Here is a 25,372-nt window from a genome sequence, read left to right as displayed (position 1 = left end):
AGATAACTAAGTGTATTTTTTTCACTCATACAACAAATATTGGGTACCTACTATGTTTTAGGCAATGTTCTAAGGCCTAGCATTACATCAGTGAATAAACTGCTAAGTGCAAAAGCAGTATACAAATTTAAAAGTAAACTATAGCATGTTAGGCTATAAGTGCTAGGAAGAAGAATAAATCAGGGAAGAATTTAGAGAGTGGCATTTATTCATTTATCTGTCTACTCATTTATTTGACAAACATTTATTAAACAACCGCCATTAGCCAGGCACTGTTGGGCCTTAGTAATACAAGCACAAATAAAAGGGGTTCCTGGCCTTAACTCATGGCCTAATGAGAAAGAGGATGAGTAAACAAAATGATACTTTGGGAATAAAGTGTTATAATAGAACCATATGAAAGATACAAAGGACACTCACAAAAGTATGGTTAACCCTGTTTTGGGTGGTCAGGACAGCATGATAGAAGAGGTGATTATGGAGTGAAATCTGGCAAGATGAACAAGAAGTTGCTGGTAGGAGATAAGTAGGAGAATTCCAGGAAAGGGAATAGCAATGGTATGAAACATCAAGGGTAGTGTGCATGTGTGTGCCTATATGCTTCTGTGTGTGTGTGTGTGTGTGTGTGTGTGTGTGTGTGTTTGGGGAGTGACATTGGGGAAGTTGTGTTACATGTACCTTCCTGGGGCTATGGTGTGGCTTTGTTGCTGTTGGAGTTGTGATTGGAGTGGAGGTGGGAACCTTGTGTGCTAAGCTTTGACTGTATCCTGTAGGTTCGTGACTTAGTCTTGGAGGTATTTTTAGCCTGGCAGTGTATGGGTGTGTTCAGTCACAGAAATAGCGAGGTGCATCATACTAGAGTGTCAGTTTACTGAGGGGAAAAACACACCATTTTTATATTAAAATTAAATATGAGTGTATTATAGAGCAAATGGATTATTTTTGTGAATTATAAAGAGAATTTTGTCATGCTTTGTTGAGTTCCAAGCTACATCCTTAGGCCTTCAAAGGCCCATGTTCTTTCTCCTATTTGTAGAGGTAGTTGTGTGAAAAACTAGGCAATGTGGAGCTGCTAAAAGTTATTTCCATTACCACAGATATGATCAGATTTTAGAAAAATGGTAGGTTGGAGTAGGGCAAGACTTGCATGCAGTGAAATCCATTTAGGAGACAATCGTGGTAGTTAAAGTAGAAATGTTGGTATCTAAGTTCTTTGAATCCAGGGTTAGTATTGTATTCATTCGTATTTTCCCAGAGAATCTAGTATAATGCATAAAATCTACTATGAGTATTTTATATCTTAGATAAAGATTTTATATAATTTATAATGGTAGATATTGTAGAGCTTGGAAACATTTTGTGATGGGTCTCTAAAAAAGTCAGATCAGGGGCTCCTGGCTGGCTCAGTTGGAAGAGGTTATGAGTTTGAGCCCCACGTTGGGTGTAGAGATTCCTTTAAAAAATAAAAAAATTAGAAAGTCAAATCAGCTGATAAGGTACTATGGACCATTTAGTCATTGGATTTTCAATAGTGATTAGACAGTAATATATATGAAAATTCTTTTTTAAATCAGAATTCATTCTTCAAAATTATTTAAGGTAACATATACACTTAGATCTTTTAGAAACTATAAGAGTATTTATTGTCATTAATTTGGCCTGAGGCCTGCTTTCAGAGTACCCATATCTGGTCCATCTCAGTACATGTATTTTTTTTGAAGCTTCATGTGATTCTCCCAAACTCAGTTGCATTGTTAATGTGGTTAAATGGAATCAAGGGTTTAAGTTGCCAGAGTAGATCAAAGATGGATTTGGCTAGTGAACTATCTAGTAATTTGATAATGTTCACCTACAAATAAACCTGTTTCTCTTTGTAAAAAATAAATCTTTTTTTCCTCTTCCCCCCCAAAAGGTAAATATTTTCTATTTCAGATTTTTAAAAACTCCTTAAACTTCCTTTTTTCATCTCTTTGGAATGAGTCAGATTGGGATTGGATAGGAAATCTGATTCAAAGAGTTAAAGCATAAAAATTATAAATGAATTTATGAAACATATAGGTTATTTCTAAAAGGAGAGGAAGATGGAATTTTCTAGAAATACAGCAAATTTTTTTAGAGGGAGGAGGGGCAAAAGAAAGGGAGAGAGAGAGGCTCTTAAGCAGGCTCCATGCCTGGCACAGAGCCCCATGTGGGGCTTGATCTCATAAGCCTGAGATCACGACCAGAGCCAAAATCAAGAGTTGGATGCTTAACCAACGGAGCCACCCAGGCATCCCGAAACACAGCAATTCTTAACCTCCTATTCAATGGCTTGTCTTCAGGGGTTCCTGAACTTGCTGGAATATAATGCAAAATGAGTGAATTTGTATTTTCATTTTTCTGAGGAGAAAATTGCCAGATTTAAGAAGGGGGGGGTCTGTGAATTCAAAAAAGTTTAAGTATCCTTATTAATGTTTCTTTAATACTTGTAATTCAAGAGAATCAAAAACTTTGATATCATTAAATTATTCTGAGTAGCCAACCCTTGCTCACTTAACATTTAAGGAAAATGGACCCAGAGAGGTTGATTGATTTGCCCAATAACAGAAAATACTCTTAATTTTTAGTCCATTTTCCTTCTTATAATCATCTTTTAAAAACTTCTCTTTTTCCCCTATTTTCTGTTTTCCACTCCTTTACCCAGAGCAGTGATGAAAGATTAGAATAGTGCAGTTGTTACTTTTTTTTTTTTTTCCCCAAGAGGTATTCCTTGGTTCTCTGGTAGTTTTTTGATGAGAGTCTTATAGGTACAGGTAGTTTGAAATAGCATCATATAATATTGTTTATAATTACTCAAGACCAAATCTCAATGAATAGAACTAGTATAGGCAGGTCTAAGTGATTTAGTTAATAAGTGTGGAAAAAAGCAGATTTAGGAGTGGAGTGGTCAGTACCATACCTTTTTGTGCTCTGGACTCCCTCACCCCCTGCTTCATGTTTCCTTAGCATGTAAAATACCCCATTCCTCTTCCCCATTTCCTTTCTTCCAGTAGATAGTAAAATAAGCAGGAATGTTTTGATACAGGTGTTTGCTTGCAAAACCATGTAGAAGCAATATTATATGGTATAAATAGCATGATGGGTTGTCTAAAAGTAAAACCTATTAGCCAAGTATTATTTGTGAGATTGTGGCTTAAACTTTGAAGATGTGGTTATATAATGAAAAGCAAAATGGTTTTATGCAGATTTTGGGAACTATTATTGTGTGATCTCATCTAAAATGTTTAGACAGTTGCTTGTTTGAAACTGTAACTTCTAGAATTGTAGTTTCTATATTTAGCTCTAGTCAGAATTTCATCTGGAAGTTCTATTCTCCTATAATGTATAAGACTATTATTTTTCTTTTTAGTTTTTCACAGCTGTTTTCCTTTAATGTTCTACATACATATAAAAAATGTTTTTAAAAGATTTATTTATTTATTTTAGAGACAGGGAGAGAGCACAGCGGTGGTGGGGGGGGCGAGCAATGAGGAGCAGAAGGAGAGAGAAACCCAAGCAGACTCCCCACTGAGTGCGGAGCCAGACCCAGGGCTCCATCTCACCACCTTAGATCATGACCTAAGCTGAAATAAAGAGTTGGATGCTTAACTGACTGCACTACCCAGGCACCCCAAAAGAAAAAGTATTCTTCATGCCTATAGAAAAACCTTTTATGCAGAAATCTTGGTTGTTTTAAAAATTACAAAATTAACATATTGATATTTTGAAATTTCATTAGTTTCCATTCAGTAAATTTAAAAGTAGAAAAATTTTAAAGCATCTGATTCATAAAATATTTTATTTCAGAGTAATAGAATGAATACATGTTCTTTGTAAAAAGTCAAGCAGCAGGTATGATAAAAAGTGAGGTGCCGCTCATCCTCATTAAAAGAAAAACCATTTATTAAAGTATGAACTAAGCAATGGTTTCTTCATTCCAGTTAGTGGCTTGTGGTTTGCATTTGTTCTGCTTAAGTCTTGATCAGCCCTTCTAACAATAGGGGAATTCATTGCAGGATACAGGGAAAAGAGCCTTTAAAAGTATTCTGGAGTATGTTTGGTTTATGTTCATGGATAACAGGCTATTTCTTGCTTTATGAAATATATTGTTGCATTATCATGTGGTATAAAATGCCTGTGGCTTAAAAACAGATAAGGAGCATATCAGAGAGACAAAGTGGTCCATTTTCCCCACCCTACTTCTTCCCAGGATTTTATAATGAAAATTCAAACATTCAGGAAAATTGAAAGAATTTTACAGTATACACTTACATACCTATCATATTCTACCATTAACGTTTTTCTATGCTTCCTTTTTCATATATATATATATATCCTTCTATTTTTCCATCAATCCATCTTATTTTTTCACACATTTCAGAATAAATTGCAACATTGCATAAATATTTCAGCATGCATATTATTAACTGGATTTCAGTATTTGTTTTGAGTTTTTTATTTTATTTTATTTTACTTTATTTTATTTTTTAAGACCTTTATTTCTCACAGTTCTGGAGCCTAGGAAGTCCAAGATCAAGGAGTTGGCAGATTTAGTGTTCATTAAAGGCTGCTTTCTAGTATATAGATGAAGCTGTCTTTTCTTTAGATTTTATTTGTTCATGAGAGACACACACAGATCGAGAGAGAGAGAGAGAGAGAGGCAGACACACAGGCAGAGGGAGAAGCAGGCTTCATGCAGGGAGGAGAAGCAGGCTTCATGCAGGTCTCCAGGATCAGGCCCTGGGCTGAAGGCGGCACTAAACCGTTGAGCCACCCAGGCTGCCCCTGAGTGTTTTTTTTAGATGTAAAATTTACACATAATGACAAATACAAAACTTCCAGATACATTTGCAGAATTTTGATAAATGCATATATCTGGGTAACCTCAGATGACTTTTGTTATATTAAAATATATATAATGAAATTTAAGATTTTTAAAAAAGATTTTATTTATTTATTCATGAGAGACACAGACAGAGGCAGAGACACAGGCAGAGGGAGAAGCAGGCTCCATGCAGGGAGCCCGATGTGGGACTCGATCCCGGGTCTCTGGGATCATACCCTCGGCTGAAGTTGGTGCTAAACCGCTGAGCTACCTGGACTGCCCGAAATTTAAGATTTTAACTATTTTTCAAGAATATAGTTCGGTGGCATTAAGTATATTCCTATTATTGTACTGCTGTCATCACCATCCATTACCACCGTTTTTTTTTTTTTTTTTCATCTTCTAATACTGAAACTCTGTACCCATTAAATAATGAGACCCTGTTTTGCCCCCAAACTCAGCCCCTAATAACCTCTATTCTACTTTCTGGTTCTAATAAGTTTGACTATGCTAGGTACTTTATATGCATTGATAGTGTAATAGTTTTCCTTTTGTGTTTGATTTATTTCGCTTAGTCTGTTGTTTTTAAGATTCATCCACGTTACAGCATGTATCAGAATTTCATTCCTTTTTAAGGCTGAATAATATGAAGTTATGTATTTTTAAGTTGCTGATGATTTTGTGTTTTTTTTTTTTCTTTTTTGAGATTATTAGAGAGTGCGCAAGAGAGAATGTGTGTGCATGTACGCTCACTCTGTGGGGCAGGGCAGAGGTAGAGGGAAGAGTTTCAGGCAGATTTTCTGTGCTGAGCCCTGGTGGGTGGCCAATAAAGTGGTGGTTGGATCTCACCACCCTGAGATCAGGACCTGAGCTGAGAGCATGACCTGAGTCAGGGGCTTACCTCAAGTGCACCCTCGTGCCCCTGCTTTTGTATTTCTCAATTAACCTTTCTTCAAATAAATCACTCTATGTAGCAAAAGTACCTGAGTATTGAGGATTGGCTGAGCATTCCCCCAATACTTTCTTATAATAATAGTTTACTTCAAATACCAGGTACCCTTTCTATTTTTTCATCTGTAACTTTAAATTTGGGGAGCGGGCAAGAATACATACACTGAGTAGAAAGACGGAGTTGAGAATCTTTCACTGACTTGTGCATGTCTTTCAGCATATTACTTTTGGACTTTCTAAGGTCCTTCTGGATTTCCCTTTTTGAATATACTGATAGAGAAATGTAGATATTTATTGAAAAAACATTTTATTTATTTATTAGTGGGAGAGAACACACAAGCCAGGGGGAAGGGAGCAGAAGGGGAGGGAGAAGGAAGGGGAAAGAATCTCAGACTGGGTGCAGAGCTGGACTTGGGGCTCAACTTCGTGACTCCAAGATCATGACCTGAACTGAAACCAAGAGTCTGAGGCTTAACTGACTGAGCCACCTAGGCACTCCAAGAAATGTAGATATTTAAAGTCCACAGACTTTATATTTTAGACAAGATCTGCTTAGTTGGAAACCTACATGGTTTCACAAGGTTGGGTGTAGATTAACCGATGGGCCCTGGTGTCTGTGAAGAGGCAGCCTGTGCTTTGGCTCCAGGGACCTGGTGCTCCTTGGGACCAGAAACCTGTTGCCCACACTTGTAGTTTAACAAGAGAAACCAGAAAACTGGATATTTGGGTGAAGTACTTATGATTTCCTAATGTCGGTAACATAACTAAAAATATACTTCACATGCCAGAAAAAACATGTGTGGGCCAAATTCTGTCTGCCAGCTGATTTTTATAATCTTTGCTAGTTATGGAAAAAGTCTTTTACCTCTTTCTTCTCATAAATACAGAAAATTTTGCTACCAAGTATGAAATGTTGCTGTAAAGCTACATATTCTATATTTCAGGGTGATTGTATTTTTTTTAAAGATCAAAAAAAATTATTCATTTGAGATAGAGAGAGGGAGAGTATGAGCAGAGGGAGAGGGAGAAGCAGACTCCCCACTGAGCCAGGACCTCGTCATGGGCCTTGATCCCAGGACCCAGAGACTACCATCTGAGCCAAAGGCAGACACTTAACCATCTGAGCCAGCCAGGTGCCCCAGGGTGACTGTGTGTGTGTGTTTTTTTTTTTTTTTTAAGATTTATTTCTTTATTTATGATAGAGAGAGAGAGAGAGAGAGGCAGAGACACAGGAGGAGGGAGAAGCAGGGTCCACACCAGGAGCCTGACATGGGACTTGATCCTGGGACTCCAGGATCATGGCCTGGGCCAAAGGCAGGTGCTAAACCGCTGAGCCACCCAGGGATCCCCGGTGACTGTGTTTTTGATGTCAGATTCCTGGGACTGTTTTTGGAAAAAACAGAATGTTTGGGTTTTGTTTTTTAATCCATCATCAGCCTAGTAGTTACTTTTTATTTTTTAAATTACTTTTATAATCAAAAGAAATAATGCTAAATGATGCTAAAAACTTCAAACATTTCAGAAATATATAATGTAGAAAATGAAGGCCTTCTCTAAGTCCTCCCCTATATCATTATTTTGTGTTTATATATTCTTTTTTTTTTAAGATTTTATTTATTTATTCATGAGACACAGAGAGAGAGAGAGGGACACAGACACAGGCAGAGGGAGAAAAGTAGGTTCCATGCAGGGAACCCGACATGGGACTAGATCCTTGGTCTCCAGGGTCACACTCTAGGCCGAACGTGGTGCTAAACCTCTGAGCCACCCGGGCTGCCCTATTTTGTGTTATATATTCTTTTATTTTTTAAAAAATATTTTATTTATTTATTTATTTATTTATTTATTTATTTATTTATTTATTTATTTATTTATTCAGAGAGAGAGAGAGAGAGGCAGAGACACAGGCAGAGGGAAAAGCAGGCTCCATGCAGGAAGCCCGACGTGGGACTCGATCCCAGGTCTCCAGGATCACACCCCCGGCTGTAGGCGGTGCTAAACTGCTGCGCCACCAGGGCTGCCCTGTGTTATATATTCTTGTTAAAACCACTTACTAGTCATTGCTTTTTAGGAGTGTTTGGATACCTGATATGTTATAACTTCATTTGTTTTTAGTACTTTAGAATTTGTTTAATGACAACCACACTTTTGAGTATTATAGTTTTTAGTAATACACCAATGCATAAAGTGTATTATGATATGTGACCAGATAGTTTGATTATTGTTCTTCCCAGGATTCATTAGGTAATCAATCTCCTAATTTCACCAAAGATTCTTCAGCAGGGACACAGTGAAGGCATAGTCTTTAGTGTCCTGAATAATACCACAACAAGGCCTTTTCCACAATAAAGGGAAAGTCATAGAATACACATTGCTTTGAATATAATGTAACTTGTGGAGCTTAAACATATTTCAAAGTACTTAACAGAAAATGAAACTTTGAGTTTTAAATATGTCTTAGATGAATAGGAGCATAACATGAAATGTAAAATGTCATTCCTAATGTGTTGAGAAGTATGGCTTTCTAAAAAACTTTTTGTTTTGTTTGTTTGTTTAAAGATTTTATTCATTCATTCATGAGAGACACAGAGAGAGAGAGGGAGGCAGACACACAGGCAGAAGGAGAAGCAGGCTCCATGCAGGGAGCCTGATGTGGGACTTGATCCCGGGACTCCAGGATCATGCTCTGGACCGAAGGCAGGCACTAAACCGCTGAGCCACCCAGGGATCCCCTCTAAAAAACTTTGTATTCCAAATTAAACTTATTCAAGAATATTTACAAGTTCCATTTTTTTTTAATTATTAAAAAATATTTTATTTATTCATGAGAGAGACAGAGGCAGAGACATAGTCACAAAGAGAAACAGGCTCTATGCAGGAAGCCTGATATGGGACTCGATCCCAGACATCTGGGATCATGCCCTGAGCCAAAGGCAGATGCTGAATCAAACCTGTGTTCTGTAACAAGCCTATCTTTTTGCAAGGAAACAGTGAATTAGGGCAGCATGGGTGGCTCAGCGGTTTAGCGCCACCTTCAGCCCAGGGCGTGATCCTGGACACCTGGGATGGAGTCCCACATCGGGCTCCCTGCATGGATCCTGCTTCTCCCTCTGCCTGTGTCTCTGCCTCTCTCTCTCTCTGTCTCTCATGAATAAATAAATAAAATCTTAAAAAAAAAAACAGTGAATTACATAATTACTCTAATAACAATTTTGCACGGGGCACTAAAAATGTATAGTGTGCTGCTGTAGGGGTGTGAAGGATTATGTAAAGTCATCTGGGGACTCTGAGATGGTCCTTTAGAGGAAGTGATACTAGAGCTGAGCTATATAAAGATGGGTACCAATTAAATGGGCAAAAGTTTGGAGATGATGGGATGATTCTAAGGAGAATGAAGTGCTGAGTGATGATCCTGATTGGAAGGAACATGGATGAAGAATGAATGGGTTGGAGTGCAGAGACCAAGGGGGAGGTGTATAGAGAGATCAGATCCTGAGGGGCTAGAAGCCACATTAAAGATTATAGGTCTCTTCCTTTCTATAGGATAACTGTAAATGTGTTGCCCAAACCAGGCCATTTGAGAATAAAAGGTGACACCATTACTAATATAAATAAGTAAATAAATAAATCAGTATATATATTTATAAAAAACAGATTTTTATAGTGCTGTTAATTGAATACTAGTCACTTACCAATAGCAGCAACAGGGTATGGGATCTTTGTAGCTTGCTTTGGAAGACGACTAGCATATGCCAACTCTATAAGATCATTGAAGGTGGGGTGCCTGGGTGGCTTAGTTAAGTGTCTGGCTCCTTATTTTGGCTCAAGTCATGATCTCAGGGTCATGAGATTGAGCCCTAAGTTGGGCTCCACGCTGGGTGTGGAGCCCGCTTGATATTCTCTGCACTCCCTCACACCTGCTCATGCTCTCTCCCCCTCGTCCCAAAAAAGATCATTGAAGAAAATTGTGTAATTTTGGCCACTGGCTAATTTCATAACCCTGAGTATTCTAGGACTCAATATGCTTTCATTTCCCCTCTTTTGTTCTGAATTTTCCTTTAAAAAATGTATCTTCTTTAAAAAAATTTTTTTTAAATAGACTTTGCACCCAATGTGGAGCCCAACACAGGGTTTAAACTCATGACCCTGAGATTTGGACCTGAACTGAGATCAAGAGTTGGATGCTTAACTGACTGAGTCACCCAGGTGCCTCTAAAAAATGTATTACTGACATTTCAATCATATAAAACAGAGACTAGGGTAGTGAATTCAATATCCTAATCACCAGTTTTTAGTAATTATAAAAGTAATTATTAAGTTTGTTTTATTTATACCTCCTCCCATTCTTTCATCCCCTGGATTATTTTGAAGCAAATTCCAGATGATGTATTTTGTTGTAAATATCTATGTGTATCTCAAAAAGATAAGAAAAGTTACCAAAACAAAACAAACCTCCTCAAAAACATTAACATCAATTTCTTAATATCATCAAGTATTTGTGTTATATTGTTATTACCATTTGCCAATTTTCTTATATATTAAAAGTTTTTTTTTTTACTTTGCTTGAATCAGAATCCAAATCTTATAATTAATTACTATATCTTTTAAGTCTTTTAAAAATATTTTTCATTTGGTTTTATTGAAGTTCGATTTGCCAACAAATATCTTTTAAGTCTTTTTTTTTTTTTTAAGATTTTATTTATTTATTCATGACAGACACACAGAGAGCGAGGCAGAGACACAGGCAGAGGGAGAAGCAGGCTCCATGCAGGGAGCCTGACGTGGGACTCAAACCTGGGTCTCCAGGATCATACCCCGGGCTGAAGGCAGCACCAAACCACTGGGCCATCAGGGCTGCCCATCTTTTAAGTCCTTAATGAGGTTCTCCTCCATATTTTCTTTCAAAGTTTGTTATTGGGTTTTTTTTTGCAAGTACTTAGTATTCACCCTGTAGCTTCCTACAGTCTGCATTTATGCTGATTGTGTTTCTGTGGTGATGTTTAACATGTTCCTTTGTCCTTTGTATTTTCTGTAAATCGATTACACGGAAAGCAGTGTGTCTCAACATGGTGGGTAGAGGCCAGGGATGCTGCTAAACATGATACACTCGCTAGGAGGCCCCTACAACAAAGAATTATCGAGGTTAAAATGTACTGTTGAGTGCCATGGTTGAGAAATTATGATCTAGAGACTTTATCAGCTTCAGGTTTAATTCTTTTTGGTCTAGTTCTTTCCATTTTTGTGATTTTAGGAGTGATTGATGACTATCCAGGTCCTTTAATTTATTAGGGATTCACAAAAGGGTAGCATTCTAATTCTTCCTTCCTTCTTTATTATCTGGACTACCTCTCTAAAGAGAAACGTCCCTTTTTCAATTGTTTGGTTACCTTGAACTATAGATCATATAGTAAAGGTAGGTTAAATGCCTGATGTTTTCCCGTTCTTTACCAGCCCATAAAATCTTCTATTTTATTCCAGATTGATCTCCTATCAAGAGTTTTTGGCATTTGAATCTGTTTTATGTGCTCCAGATTCTATGTTCATAGTGGCTTTCCAGTTGTTTGACAAGAGTGGAAATGGAGAGGTGACATTTGGTAAGGAAAAAAAAAGATTATAAGGGATAAGTGAAGTCAGTAAGGCTGGTCCAGTCTTTAATTGCTAAATCTAGTAACTGCATAGATTGCCGCTTATTTAGGAGCTAGTCAATAAGTGAAGTATTGATATCCTAAAAGAATTTACACAGATAAAATTAAAACGGTGTATTTTACTAAAAGTATTAGACTATTGCAAAAAAGTAAAGAATCTAGGAATGCCGTTGCTCATTGAGTCATTGACACTTCCACATTCCTAAAATAGGTGGTGTAAAGTTTTCTTGTTCTGGGCTAGCCTGGGCAAAATTCTTTATGAAACAGACTGTGAACAACATGGAATAATCATGTCATTCTTTAAGGAATTTTTGGGTAGAGAGTGCAGAGCTTTTCAATAGCAGTTTGGAAAATTGCTAGGTCATTTTAACACCAAGAATGGAACTGAAGGAGGGAGTTAAGAATAGTTAGCATTCTCTAAACCCCCATTATAGATTTTTGGTTTTAGGAAACAAGCCTAGAATGTTGAAATTGGTATCTGTGTTAAATGTAGAAATTGATATAAATCCTTTGTTAGGCACATAATTTAGCACAGTGCCATTGTTTGACAAGCATATAAACTAAAATTTCTATTTGTAGCCATGTGTTAGTTTTTAAAGATGCATATTTGCAGCAATTTGTGTTTAAAGTGTCTGCTAATTTTTCTGGCAACAGGAGTTTCAATAAGAGCAATGCAGTATTTTCAAGGACCTTGAACCCACATTGCCCCCCCCTTTTTTTTTTTTTTTTACTTTTTTTTTATTGTAGTAAGACACATAAAATCTTAACCATTATTCAATCTCAACCATTTTTCAATGTATAGTTCAATAGTGTTGAGTATATTCACATTGTTGTGAAACAGATTTCCAGAACTTTTTCATCTTGTAAAGTCAAACTTGAGCCCTTTTGTGGTATGAATTGGCATCAATATGTGGTAGAAAAACTCTTGAACATTAGGCTTTCCATGACTATAGTGCTAAATATTTCTTCACTGTAGAATTTGTTACAGAAAAAACATCCTTCAGTTAAACCCAAAGGAAGAAGCATCACTGGCATGGAAAGAATAATGAGAAAGTATTAGGTATTCTAGTTTGGCATTGACTGTTCCCTTTTGCCAGTTGACCCAGTTATTTTCCATATAAGAAGATTTTTCCAAAATAAATACCAACACAAACAGAACCCCTTAAGCTTCTGCATCTGTCTTGGCATGCTTCCTGCTTCGGTGCAAGCTCTGGCCCTTCTGCCTCCTAAAGAAGGCGGACTTTCCCCAGAAGCACCAAGATTCTGTAGTTTAAAGTATGAAACCTTTATCTTCTCATCATTCAGCATTAACCCTGGGCCACTAATACTGATTTTCTATTTTCAGTAGGTATCACACAGTCTCACATGTCTCACTTCCAAATGTTGTGCAGCAGTGCTCGGTAATACTTTGATACAAGTGTATCTCCATTAGAGTTAGCATACCTGTGCTTGGATCATGTGTCCATTGTTTAAGAATTGTATTTCCCAAAACAAATTATGGTTTCTTTTTGTCCCTCCTACCTTGGTTCTTTGTGTCTCCTCCATTTGATTGCTTTTCCCAATTTTATTTTAAAAAGTCACTAAAGTCAGTTCATCCAATAGAATAAAGCAGAGACTCATGCCAGTGTTGATTAGTAGATTAAATGAGTATAGAAAGTAGCTGAGTGGTTTATAAACACATGTATTTCATGCAAATGAAAGCTTATAGTTACTAGATCCCAACTTTAGCATTTTACAGATCTTTTGTTTTTTCCCCAGACTATGATGTAAGAGTTAGAATTTTAAGAAACTATAATTAAGATCAAAAGCCAAATAAATTAGCTTCAGTTGTTGTAACACCTGATATGAACTGAAGAACATAAGAACCCTCCAAAATCCTGCTTTCATTCTTTTGCTTCATAATCAAGAGATAGGAAGATTTTTATGGAATGATGTAAAGCTGAACGCCCTTTCTACATTGGTCCTGGAGTCCCTGGCCAGCTGGATGTTTGTCTTGATGATGTTCACATATTTCCTGGGAACATTGACTGTTTTCTCTTCCTGCCTTGCTCCCTACTTTTGAGGATCCATTTTGGATAAATTTTCTTAAATAAAAATCATAATGAAGGAGAGAAAGTTTAATAATTTTAGATTCGTAAGAGGAAAAGCATTCAAACTGATACAAATGCCATTTAACAAGTTTTCTAAGGCCTACTCATTACAGGCTATTTTCAAGACTATAAAATTTCAACATAAGGAAATGATTAACTTGGAGTTTATTTTTATAGGATTTGGATCTGTGATAAAGGTCAGTTTTCATGTTTGTATCCACTTCATAAAATGAATTATGCTTATGTGTTTATAGATAAATAGGTAAAAGGAAATTTTAGATCCATTCTAACTCTAAATCCTTTTCACTAAATGGCTTTATGTTTTCTAGTTTGGAACTTATTTAAAGTTTTCTCTTGAGCACATCAGGAGAGAAAGGTGGGAGGGAATATTGGATGCCAGGTGTAATGGAGTGGGGAAAACTGTTATGCCATCAGTATCTCATGGACTATGATGATGATGTTATCTGTGTATTTGTATATATTGTTCTCATTTATGCTTTTGTTTTTTTAGATATGCTTTTTAATATATATCAGATTAGATTCTTAAATTGTGTGCATTTTTGCAAGTATTTATATAAATAGAAATATTGAACAACATTTACTTGAGTGCTGGACAAGTTTTTTGTTTTTTGTTTTTAATTGTTAGAGATGCCTCTACTTTGGGGGAGAGGATGAAAACTTGAGACCTCAGTAATACATTTCAGAATATGCAAACTCAGAGCGTTCTGGAGTTTTTAAAAGAGTGAATAAAACCACTAGTTGTTTCCTCTTTGATGTTCTTTTAATATAAAACTTCTAATGCATGCTGTAGATAATTAATGGCTTGTGTATCTTTTACTGCCTGGTGGCATGAGCCTTGTAGAGGCCGCTGCATGACTGGTGTGTGCTAGATACATTATAAACTTGCCTTGGTCTCCCTGCTAGCCACTAGTATACTGGATATTCTGCTCAATAGAATTAGGTTGAGGTAACCTAGATAACCAGTTATACTACATTGTGTTGTCAATAGCTGCCATGCATTTGTCCCACATTTTAAAAATATCAAAGCCTATTGCTTTAACAAAGATATAATCCTTCTAAAAAAAAAATGAAACCCAAACTCCTCTATCTACTAATACATGAATATAAGATATGTTATACAGTATAAGTTTTCTACTGAAATCTCATCAACATTGTGTTCCAAACTGCTCGTGTAGGAATGGGAACTTTCCAAAGTGATCTTTTTTCAGGGGCATATCTTCATCTCCTCACTGTAGCACCCTCAAAAAGCAGGGATTCCTTTTGATTTTATACTGTGTTTGGTCATCATTAGATACAACAAATGAATATGTGTTCCATTTGTGCCTCTAAAATAGACTCTTTTTCCAGGAAGGGAAGAACAGATTGGGTTTACCATGGCTGTTATTAAAAGATTCAGGAGATAGAAGTCTAGATATGAAAAATGTACACTTTCTCACTGGAAACAAAGCTGTAGACATGGAATAATATGAAAATCTAATGGTAACCAAAACCTAGTTTAATCTTGTAAGAATTGGAGCTTTACCTGGGTGTTCAAATTAAATCGGGAAAATTTTTGATATTCCTTTCAGATACTGCAGAGAAAGTGATATTAATACTCAAGGCTGCTAGAGTAGGGTAGGTTTGAAGTAAAAAAAAAAAAAGGATATGGTATTATTAGTTTTTATGCCATTTGGTGATAGACTCTTGAAGCATCTAGTTTCTATAGTAATAGATGCTCTTTAAATGTAAACTCATTTTTTTTCTGAGAAATGGACCTTCACATGTATTTGGCAGCAGGTATGGTAGTCCCTTCTGGAGGTAGGTAAAGGGTTAATAGAAATACTTTCTTGCTTGGGAAAACTGAGGAAGTCACCTAGGAAACTAATGATCCAGTTGGAAGTAGAACCTAGCAGTCTGGGACTGAGTCTACATGCTATGTTGGTTGAGACTTCCTCTGCTAAGTTCCTGTTGTTGAACTTTTTGTTGTTGTTGTTTGTTTTCCTTTGTTTTCTCTTTTGGTCTCTTAGTTGTTCCTCTTCTTTCTCCCCAAGTTTTCCTTCACTGAAAAACTCTTTACTTCCACAAGTCTCGCCATTGTTTTTGTTCAGTTATACACAAGGAATTCATTGTTTGGTGGGAGTCCTTCTAAAAGCCTCTCTGACTTCACTTTAAGAACTGTGCAGGTGAAACTCAGCTATCGAGGACTTTTTTTTCCCCCTGACAATAAAAATGTTTGATCTCAAGCCTATTAAGTTGGAAGCAGTGGCTCCTGCTGGGCTGGAATCCTTGGAATCAGGATGTCGTTGGGCTGATGGTAGGTGGGCTGTGTCACAGGGCTGATGGCTTGTATACCTACAGGAGGAGTTCTCTGGCCACACCGTTGGTACAGCAGCTCCTTCCAGGCTCATTCATGGAACAGGCATGGCGGCAGTCTTGGAGAAGAGTGCCAGCCCCGGTCAGAGGTAATTTTGTACTGCAGAAAGGTGAACAAGACCAGTAGGAAGCTCCCATAAGGACCAGGGGAGGGATGAGGGTGGATGAGATGGGGAGACACAGTGTGGGCTGCTGGGGAAGTTAAAACCTCTATTAAGACATATTTACATAATATATATGCTTCAATGTGTATTTCATCTAGTCCTATCATCATAAGTGACTGATACAGCTAAACTGACTAATGTTATATGTCTGTGAACATTTTTACTTAATCCCAGTTGTCACCATTACCTGCCCTCCTGACAAATCGTTCTCCTTTCCTTTGAACAAAGAGAACATAATGACAGGCTACTTTTGTATCTGGCCCCAATTCCCTCGTCAGAGGAATTCTAAACCATCTCTTTCATAAGCCCATGCTCTGCAGGAAGTGAAAAAGTGGTCTATTGTTTTCTATATGTCAGAAAACGAATGGATTCCTATATCCCATAGCAATACTAGTCTAGTATAAAACCTGAGATCACGATCTTGCTGCCAATAAGATGTGACTGTCATAGCCCTTTCATCCAGGCCAGAACTATGGCCACTGAAATAGTACTCCAAGGAGTGCTGTTTAGAGCTAAAGACCCTTGTTTGCCACTGGAAAGACGGGATTCTCTCTGGGGGAAAACACTATGCAGTTTCAGTTAGATGCATTGGGAATATTTGAGATGATTGGGGTTCCCTTTCATGTCATGCAGAACTTGATAAAACTGGGTAAGGTAAGAACATCATCTGTTTGAGCTATTGCCTCACACAAGTAGAAGCTCTCCAGTTCTGGAGCTTTTGTATAATTTTTTTTTTTTTGATAACACATCCTGGTAAAGTGGTAATTATGAATTGGACTTTAAAACAATAGTTGTACTAATTATTTTTGTAAGCTTCCTGAATTAGCCTTAGGCAATTGGTAGTGAAAATAATAAGGGAAGTGGAACACATCAAGAGGTGCCAAAGTAGGTTTGAAATTTTGTTTTTCCTAGTAACTATAGTTGTAGCCTGTGACATAGTTAAAATAATTAAAGTGTCTGGGGGGTGGTTAACAAAACACAGCACATATTAATGGTCATAATAAAACCATACACAAAGCTGTCAATGACCACTTTGTGAGAAGTAGGAAATGTTGAAACAAATAGTCATGGAAACTGACACTTCAATATTTGGGGAGATTATTATGAGTAATTTAAGCTATCATTTTAATTATTTCAAAGATACTCCAAAATCTTATTTAGAGGTTGTTAGAAAGTTTACAAAATAGGATTTTAGTTAAAGTTTTTATTATGGGACTTTTAAAAATGTAGATTAGACATTGTGATTTCAGTTCATAAGTATCCATTTTGTGATAATAGAAAACAGTTTCATAATTAAGTAAATTTTTGTAGTTTGAAAGCTTTTGAATCTTTGTATTTGATTAGTTTCACACTAATAATCTAATATTTTCTGGTCATATAGAGGAAATTCAGTTTTATTCCACCGTTATATAAAATTTATCTAGGTAGCAGTATGTGCATTTCTTACCAAAGAGTTGAGTTTCAGGATTTGTGACCTTTAAAATGAAGGTTATCATAAAATAACATATTCCCTTTCATAATCTTAATATTTAAATATATAGTAACTTAAGTTATTCTATTCTGTTTTCCATTAATTTCTTCATATTTCCTTAGTTTTAGACTCTTAGACCTTAAAAATAGGAAATCAAAGTAATTAGCTTGGGAATAGAACAGCTAGTTAAAGGAGATCATTAAAAATCTTTGTTGATTTCATAGTATATTTAGCTCTAAATATATTTTGTAATCCTTATTATTTTAATTATCTCATAAACTTTAACATATTTTACAACTGTTGAAATTCCATATAGATTTAAGGGTGGTTAAAAGCCAGGAAGAATCCCAGGAATTCTTTTTGTTCTGAGAAACAAAACCCCATATATTTAATAGTGTTTATGGAAGATGAAAATAATTTTAACATGGTTTGAAAACTCTGACACAGTGTTGCTAATTAGGCAAGAAATAAGTGCTACATTCTATTTGAAAGATGAGAATCCCATCTCCCCAGTGACATCCAATGCCTTCTTCCAGCTTACTGATAGCTGTGACCTATTCAGAACTGTTACATTGAGTCCAGACTGGTAGGATTTCCAGTTTGGGATTCTTACACTCTTTTTCCACCTTATCCCAGTAACAATCTTTTATCAAGAGGAAAAGGTATATAAAACTAAAGGGAATCCATTAAACCATTACAATATGAGATCGATATCTTATTTAATGAATTGCAGAAATTAGAGAAATAACATAGTTGGAGATTATAAAACATTAAACTTCTATTAATTAGTAAAATTGATAGCTATGGACAGTAAAACACTTCCACTAATATAATTGGCATAAACTTGAAAATAATTTTGTTTTTATGACATCAGTAAAACAGGCTTCCTGCTTTCTTAACTTTGTTAATGATTTTTTTTTTTTTTTTTTGGCATGAGCTTCTAAATTAGGCTATTCAGTCTATGCTTGTTAAAGTACCAGTCATTTGTGAATTGACTTTTATAGTAAGTGTAGAAGTGTGTAAGAAAGTGACTGACATTGTAGTGCATGAAGACAAGCTGTCAGAGGGTTTTGGTTGTATATTACATAGCCTTACTTGTTCCTATCTAAAAGTTAGTGTACTGTGTTTAGTCCTTCTTTATTTAAAAATGAATCACTAATTTCACTTATCTTAAAATATTTTAATAGTTGAGACTAATAATCATGCTTTTTATGGAGATTTTGAAGCTTTGTGTCAAGACCATATTTTTGACAATATCAGAAGCTTTTAATAAGGTGCTTGCTGCTGAGCTAATGATATGCTTTTGGTAGTATTTCTTATACCTATCTTCAATAGACATTCAGGCTAGTGTGAATGTAATAATCAAGCCTCAATCAAACCATACTTAGTATGACAAATATTGCATTATACTGTAATTTAGGTATTCATGCTTCTGATAAAGGGCTTAATTCGACTCCTTGAGGAATCGGGAAAACACTATTGATTTTATTCTGGAATGCAAAGTAGCAGCCATTTATAGTGCAAGATATAAATCACTTCCTAATTAAAATTAAATCAAGAGAAATTAAGAATCTCATGGCCTTATATGTAATGGTACACAATCTTAAGTGTAAAATTATATTTTGTATCAATTGTGTTCCTGTGCATGGGTTTCTGGACACAAAAAATTTTGCAGCTAATCTTAATAGAAGCAGATAATATTGACTTAAAATTTCTCTTAATTTCTTTCTGTAGGAACATTGCAGTGGACTAAACTACTTATTCCAGATATAATTTATTTATTTTTGTTTTCCCTTTTAAGAAAATGTCAAAGAAATTTTTGGACAGACTATTATTCATCATCATATCCCTTTTAACTGGGACTGTGAATTTATCCGACTGCATTTTGGGCATAATCGGAAGAAGCATCTTAACTACACAGAATTCACACAGTTTCTCCAGGTGAGCTTAGTTTTCATAACTCGTTTAAATACATGCCATTTCTCCTCTACTTCCTTCCTTTTTAGTTTTAAGTTTCTTACCCAAAAATAGCAATTCTCTGTAGCATTACACCCACATTTTCCATTTCCCACTCCCAGATGCAGCTTTTAAAACTCTCATAACTGTTCTTTCAATGACTACTTCCATAGCTTTAAATAATAAACATGTGTTGGCTCTTCTATTTTTTTTAAATCTCCTTTTTTAATTGGAGTATTCTCCAAATTAGTGTTTTCACTTTCTTTGAATAAATACCTAGTAGTGGAATTACTGGATTGTGTGGTATTTCTGTCTTTAATTGTTTCAAAGAATTTCCATACTGTTTTCTACAATGGCTGCACCAATTTACATTTCTACCAACAGTGCATGAGGGTTCCCTTTTCTCTACATCCTCAACAATACTTGTGATTTCTTGGGTTTCTAATACTGGCTATTCTAACAGATGTGAGGGGATAGCTCATTGTGGTTTTTTTTTTTTTTTTCTTTAAAGATTTATTTATTTATTTTAGAGCATGGTGGGGAGGGGCAGAGGAAAAGGTGAGAGTCTTAACCAGACTCCATGCTGAGCAGAGCCAGAGGCAGACCTGGATCCCTTTACTCTGAGATCACAACCTGAGCTGAAACCAAGAGTTGGATGCTTAACTGACTGTGTTGGCCATCTGGATGTCTTTGAAAAAATATCTATTCATTTCCTCTGTCTGTTTTTCAATCATATTATTATTTTTTTTGGTGTTGTATAAGTTTTTAAAATATATTTTGGATATTAACCCTTTATTGGATGTATGATTTGCAAATATCTTCTCTCATTAAGTACATTGTCTTTTTCTTTTGTTGGTGGTTTCCTTTGCTGTGGAGAAGCTTTTTATTTTGGCGTAGTCCTAATAGTTTATTTTTGCTTTTGTTTCCCTTGCCTCAGGAGACATATTTAGATAAATGTTGCTAAGGCCAATGTCAGTGAGATTACTGCCTATGTTTTCTTCTAGGAATTTCATAGTTTCAGGTCTTACATTTAGGTCTTTAATCCATTTTGAGTTTATTTTTGTGTGTGCTCTAAGAAACTGGTCCATTGTCATTCTTTTGCATAGTTTTGTCCAGTTTTCCCAACACCCATTTATAGAAAAGACTGTCTTTTCCTCATTATTTTCTTTCTTGTTTTGTTGGAGATTAATTGATCATATAATTGAAGGTTTATTTCTGGGCTCTCTATTCCATTCCATTGATCTATGTGTATTTTCGTGCCAGTACCATACTGTTTTGATTACTACAGCTTTGTAGTTCATCTTGAAATCTGGAATTGTGGAACCTCCAGCTTTATTCTTCTTTCTCGAGATTACCTTGCCATTATGGGGTTGTCTTTGGTTCTGTACTCTACATTAAAAGTTTTCACTTTTAGGTCTTTTTCACTGAATTTGAACTGTGGAAGATTAGGAGCTGGTTCTTTCACCTCTCTCTCTTTCTTCCACAAATTTAGATATTTTCTTTCTCCATCCCCCATATAATTATGTTATGATTCTGCTTAGATCAATAAACATTTTAATTACTATAATTTTATAAATACTGTGCATGACTAAAATGATTACTTTTCTTACGATTTCTAGTTTTTCTTATTTGTTTAGTTTTCTATGTATTAATGCTAATTCATTCTTAAATTTTGCCTCAGTTATTAACATCTCATTTTAATATGTTTACAACATATTAGGTATTCTGTCAATTTCATCTTCTTGGAGCTCTCTAGGAGTTTTTTTTTTAAATCAAGGTAAAATTCACTTAACATAAAATTAACTACCTAGAAGTGCATAATTTAGTGGCATTTAGTACAGTTCAGTGTTGTGCAACTACCACCTTTGTCTTATTCCCAAACCTTTTTTTTTTCTGTATATTTTTTTTATTGGAGTTCGATTTGCCAACATATAGCATATCGCCCAGTGCTCATCCCGTCAAGTGCCCCCTTCACCCAGACTGCCCATCACTCAGTCACCCCGGCCCCCTGCCCACCTCCCTTTCCACTACCCCTTGTTCATTTCCCACAGTTAGGAGTCTCTCATGTTCTGTCTCCCTCACTGATATTTCCCACTCATTTTCTCTCCTTTCCCCTTTAATCTCTTTCACTATTTTTTATATTCCCCGAGTGAATGAGACTATATAATGCCCAAACCTTTTTATTACCAAGAAAACCCCTCTGCATTCATTAAACAGTCACTCCCCATTCCTGTTTCTCCTCAGCTCCTGGCAACCACCAAACTACTTTCGCCTCTGTGGATTTGCCTATTCTGCATAGTTCATATTACAGTAGCTCCGCCATTATTTATAGTTTTGCCTTTTGCGGTTTCAGTGTACCTCTGGTCAACCGTGGTTCAGAAGCAGATGATCCTTCTTCTGATGTATCATCAGAAGGATCCTAATGCTATGTCACAATGCTCACACCATTCACCTAACTTCATCATATCACTTAGGCATTTTATCATCTACATCATCATCAGAAGAAGGATGAGTACAGTACAGCAAGATATTTTAAGAAGGCAAGAGAGGAGACTACATTCACATAACTTGTATTGCAATATATTGTTATAATTCTATTTTATTATTTTCGTGATTAGTGTTAATCTCTTACTGTGTACAATTTAGGAATTAAACTTTGTCTTAAGTGTGTATGTATGGGAAAAAAAACATATATAAAGGGTTTGGTTCTGTGTGTGGTTTCAGGCATCCATTTAGGGATCTTGAAACATACCCCCCATGGATAAGTGAAGACTACTGTTAATGGAATTTATACAATATGACTTTTTATGTCTGGCTTTGTTTCACTTAGCATAATGTTTTCAAGGATTATCCGTATTGTAGCATGTATAAGTATCTTATTTCTTTTTATGGCTGCATAATATTCCATTGTATGGCTATACTATTTTTTGTTCATTCATTATTTGATGGATACTTGGGTTATTCTCACCTTACTTCTTGGCCCTTGCACACACATTAGTGTACATGTATTTGTTTGAATACTTGTTTTCAAATCTTTTTGAGTCTATCCCTAGCTGTGAAATTGCTATGTCATACGGTAATTTTATGTTTAACTTTTTGAGGAATTTCCATACTGTTTTCTGTAGCCTCTGCAGCATTTCCTTAGAACTTCCTGATCTGCTTCATGATTGGAGGCTGGATTTTGTACTTTTTTCACAGGTGTCAGTTTATTATCTCCCTTTACCTTCATTGTGGGGAATCTGTTTGTGTTTCTTTTATGTTGAATCTCCTGTTTTCTGGATTCCATCTCTTCCTTTATTATAGTTTACTTCCTCTTTTTGGTGGAATGCTTCCTGCAGGGGCTTCTTGAAGAAAGTAAAGTTTTTTGTGAGACTTTTCATATCTGAAAACCTCTGCTATGTTTACACTTAGTATGCCTGGGTATAGAATTCTGGTAGAAATTATTTTCCTCCTAATTTAAAAAATTTTTTTTTTATTTATTTATGATAGTCATACAGAGAGAGAGAGAGAGAGAGGCAGAGACGTAGGCAGAGGGAGAAGCAGGCTCCATGCACTGGGAGCCCGACGTGGGATTCGATCCCGGGTCTCCAGGATCGCGCCCTGGTCCAAAGGCAGGCACCAAACCGCTGCGCCACCCAGGGATCCCTTTTCCTCCTAATTTTGAGAACATTTCTCGTTTGTTTTCTTGCTTTCTGTTTTGCCACTGAAAACTCCAGTACCATTCTCAATCTTTTTTTTTTAATTAAGATTTTATTTATTTATTCATGAGAGAGAGAGAGAGAGAGAGAGAGAGGCAGAGACACAGGCAGAGGGAGAAGCAGGCTCCATGCAGGGAACCTGATATGGGAGTTGATCCTGGGACTACAGGATTATGCCCTGGGCTGAAGGCAGGTGCCATACCGCTGAGCACCCAGCAATCCCACCATTCTCAATCTTGATTCTGTTTTGAAACATTTTTTTCACACCAGTGGGCTTTTCAGATTTTTTTTTCCTTTATGTTTTGAAATTTCATGATATTCCTTGGTGCTGGGCCTTTAGTGGGCTCTTTTTTTTTTTTTTTTTTTTTTTTTTTAAGATTTTGTTTATTCATGAGAGACACAGAGAGGGAGGCAGAGAACAGGGGCAGAGGGAGATGCAGGCTCCCTAAAAGGAGCCCAATGTGGGACTTGATCCAGGACCCCAGGATCATGCCCTGAGCTGAAGGCAGGTGCCCACGTGTCCCTTCAGTGGGCTCTTTGAATTTGAAAATTTTTGTTCCTCAGATTTTTTTTTTAATATTTTGTTTGTTTATTCATGAGAGATACACAGAGAGAGAGAGAGGCAGAGACATAGGCAGAGGGAGAAGCAGGCCCCATGCAGGGAGCCCAACGTGGGACTCAATCCCGGGACCCCCAGGATCATGCCCTGAGCCGAAGACAGACGCTCAACCACTGAGCCACCCAGGCATCCCCGTTCCTCAATTCTTTTTTTTTTTAATCTTTTTTTTTTAATCTTTTTTTTTAATTTTTTATTTTATTTATGATAGTCACAGAGAGAGAGAGAGAGAGAGAGAGGCAAAGACACAGGCAGAGGGAGAAGCAGGCTCCATGCACTGGGAGCCCGATGTGGGATTCGATCCCGGGTCTCCAGGATCGTGCCCTGGACCAAAGGCAGGCGCTAAACCGCTGCGCCACCCAGGGATCCCCCGTTCCTCAATTCTTAAAAATTAATTACTCTTTTTTTTCTTTCTTTCTAGAGCTAGTATATTAAATGTATGATTTAGTTTTTATTCTCTCTCCTGCTTTCCTTCTGAACCTTTTTTTTTTTTTTTTAAAGAGTTTATTTATTCATGAGAGACACAGAGAGAGGCAGAGACATAGGCAGAGGGAGAAGCAGGCTTCCATGCAGGAGCCCGATGTGGGACTTGAACCCGGAATTCCAGAGGCAAAGGCAGACGCTTAACTGCTGAGCCACCCAGGCATCCTCCTTCTGAACCTTTTATTAAGTTTTTAATTGTGTTACATTTCAGATTTTCAGTTCTTTTTAGTTTTCTGAATATTCCTTTTCAAAAATAGTATATTCTGAGTACCTGGGTGGCTTAATGGTTGAACATCTGCCTTTGGCTCAGGTAGTGATCCCTGGGTTCTGGGATCGAGTTCCGCATCCAACTCTGCAGGGAGGCTGCTTCTCCCTCTGCCTGTCTCTGTGTTTCTCATAAATAAATAAATAAATAAATAAATAAATAAATAAATAAATAAATAAATAAATAAATAAAATCTTTAAAAAAAAAGCGTATTCTTTTTTCATGGATGTGCTGTTTTCTTTCACTTCTCCAAAGATTTTAAAGACGAGTGTTAAAAAAAATAAATAAATAAAGACAAGTGTTTGTTGCTCCCTGCCAATGTCTGTTTTCTCCAAGTTTATTTCTTTTTTTTTAATTTTTATTTTATTTATTTACTCATGAGAGACACAGAGAGAGAGAGAGAGGCAGAGACACAGGCAGAGGGAGAAGCAGACCCCATGCAGGGAGCCCGACGTGGGACTCGATCCCAGGTCTCCAGGATCACGCCCTGGGCTGAAGGCAGGTGCTAAACCGCTGAGCCACCCAGGACTCCCTCCAAGTTTATTTCTTTTTCTATGTTTGGGTTTCTGTTTTTCATGTTATTGGCTTTACACATATCTGATCATCATTGCTTGTCTGCTCATATTTAAAAGTGAGGCTTATTGGGAGCTTCAAGTTCATGATACTACTTCTTAACTCTAGACCTTATTGTAAAGTTTGCTGACTGGACTGTCATACTGGGTACTCTCTAATGTCTGTATGTTCAGATCTTTCCTTTTGCATTGGGGAACAAGAGGATAATCATCTGGCCTCCCACCTGGAATTATTAGATCTGGCT

At 36.5% G+C, this 25,372-nt stretch overlaps 1 protein-coding gene across 4 annotated transcripts in view; it reads left to right on the top strand.

Moving 5' to 3' along the window:
- SLC25A12 (solute carrier family 25 member 12) overlaps positions 1 to 25,372 on the top strand; it is a 207,090-nt gene that overhangs the window by 125,790 nt on the left and 55,928 nt on the right. For 3 of the 4 annotated variants that reach the window (XM_038584841.1, XM_038584840.1, XM_038584842.1), the window contains exons 4-5: positions 11,273 to 11,388; positions 19,339 to 19,478. In XM_038584841.1, the coding sequence (XP_038440769.1) occupies positions 11,273 to 11,388; positions 19,339 to 19,478 (256 nt within the window). Of the gene's footprint in view, positions 1 to 11,272; positions 11,389 to 15,887; positions 15,992 to 19,338; positions 19,479 to 25,372 lie in introns of those variants that run through there. The other variant, XM_038584843.1, reaches the window with a different exon arrangement.

This window comes from Canis lupus, chromosome 36 (genome assembly GCF_011100685.1).
Source record: "Canis lupus familiaris isolate Mischka breed German Shepherd chromosome 36, alternate assembly UU_Cfam_GSD_1.0, whole genome shotgun sequence".
In the NCBI taxonomy this organism is placed as follows: Eukaryota; Metazoa; Chordata; class Mammalia; order Carnivora; family Canidae; genus Canis; species Canis lupus.
Note: the sequence above shows the minus strand (reverse complement) of the source record. Positions and strands in the feature narration are given on the sequence as shown.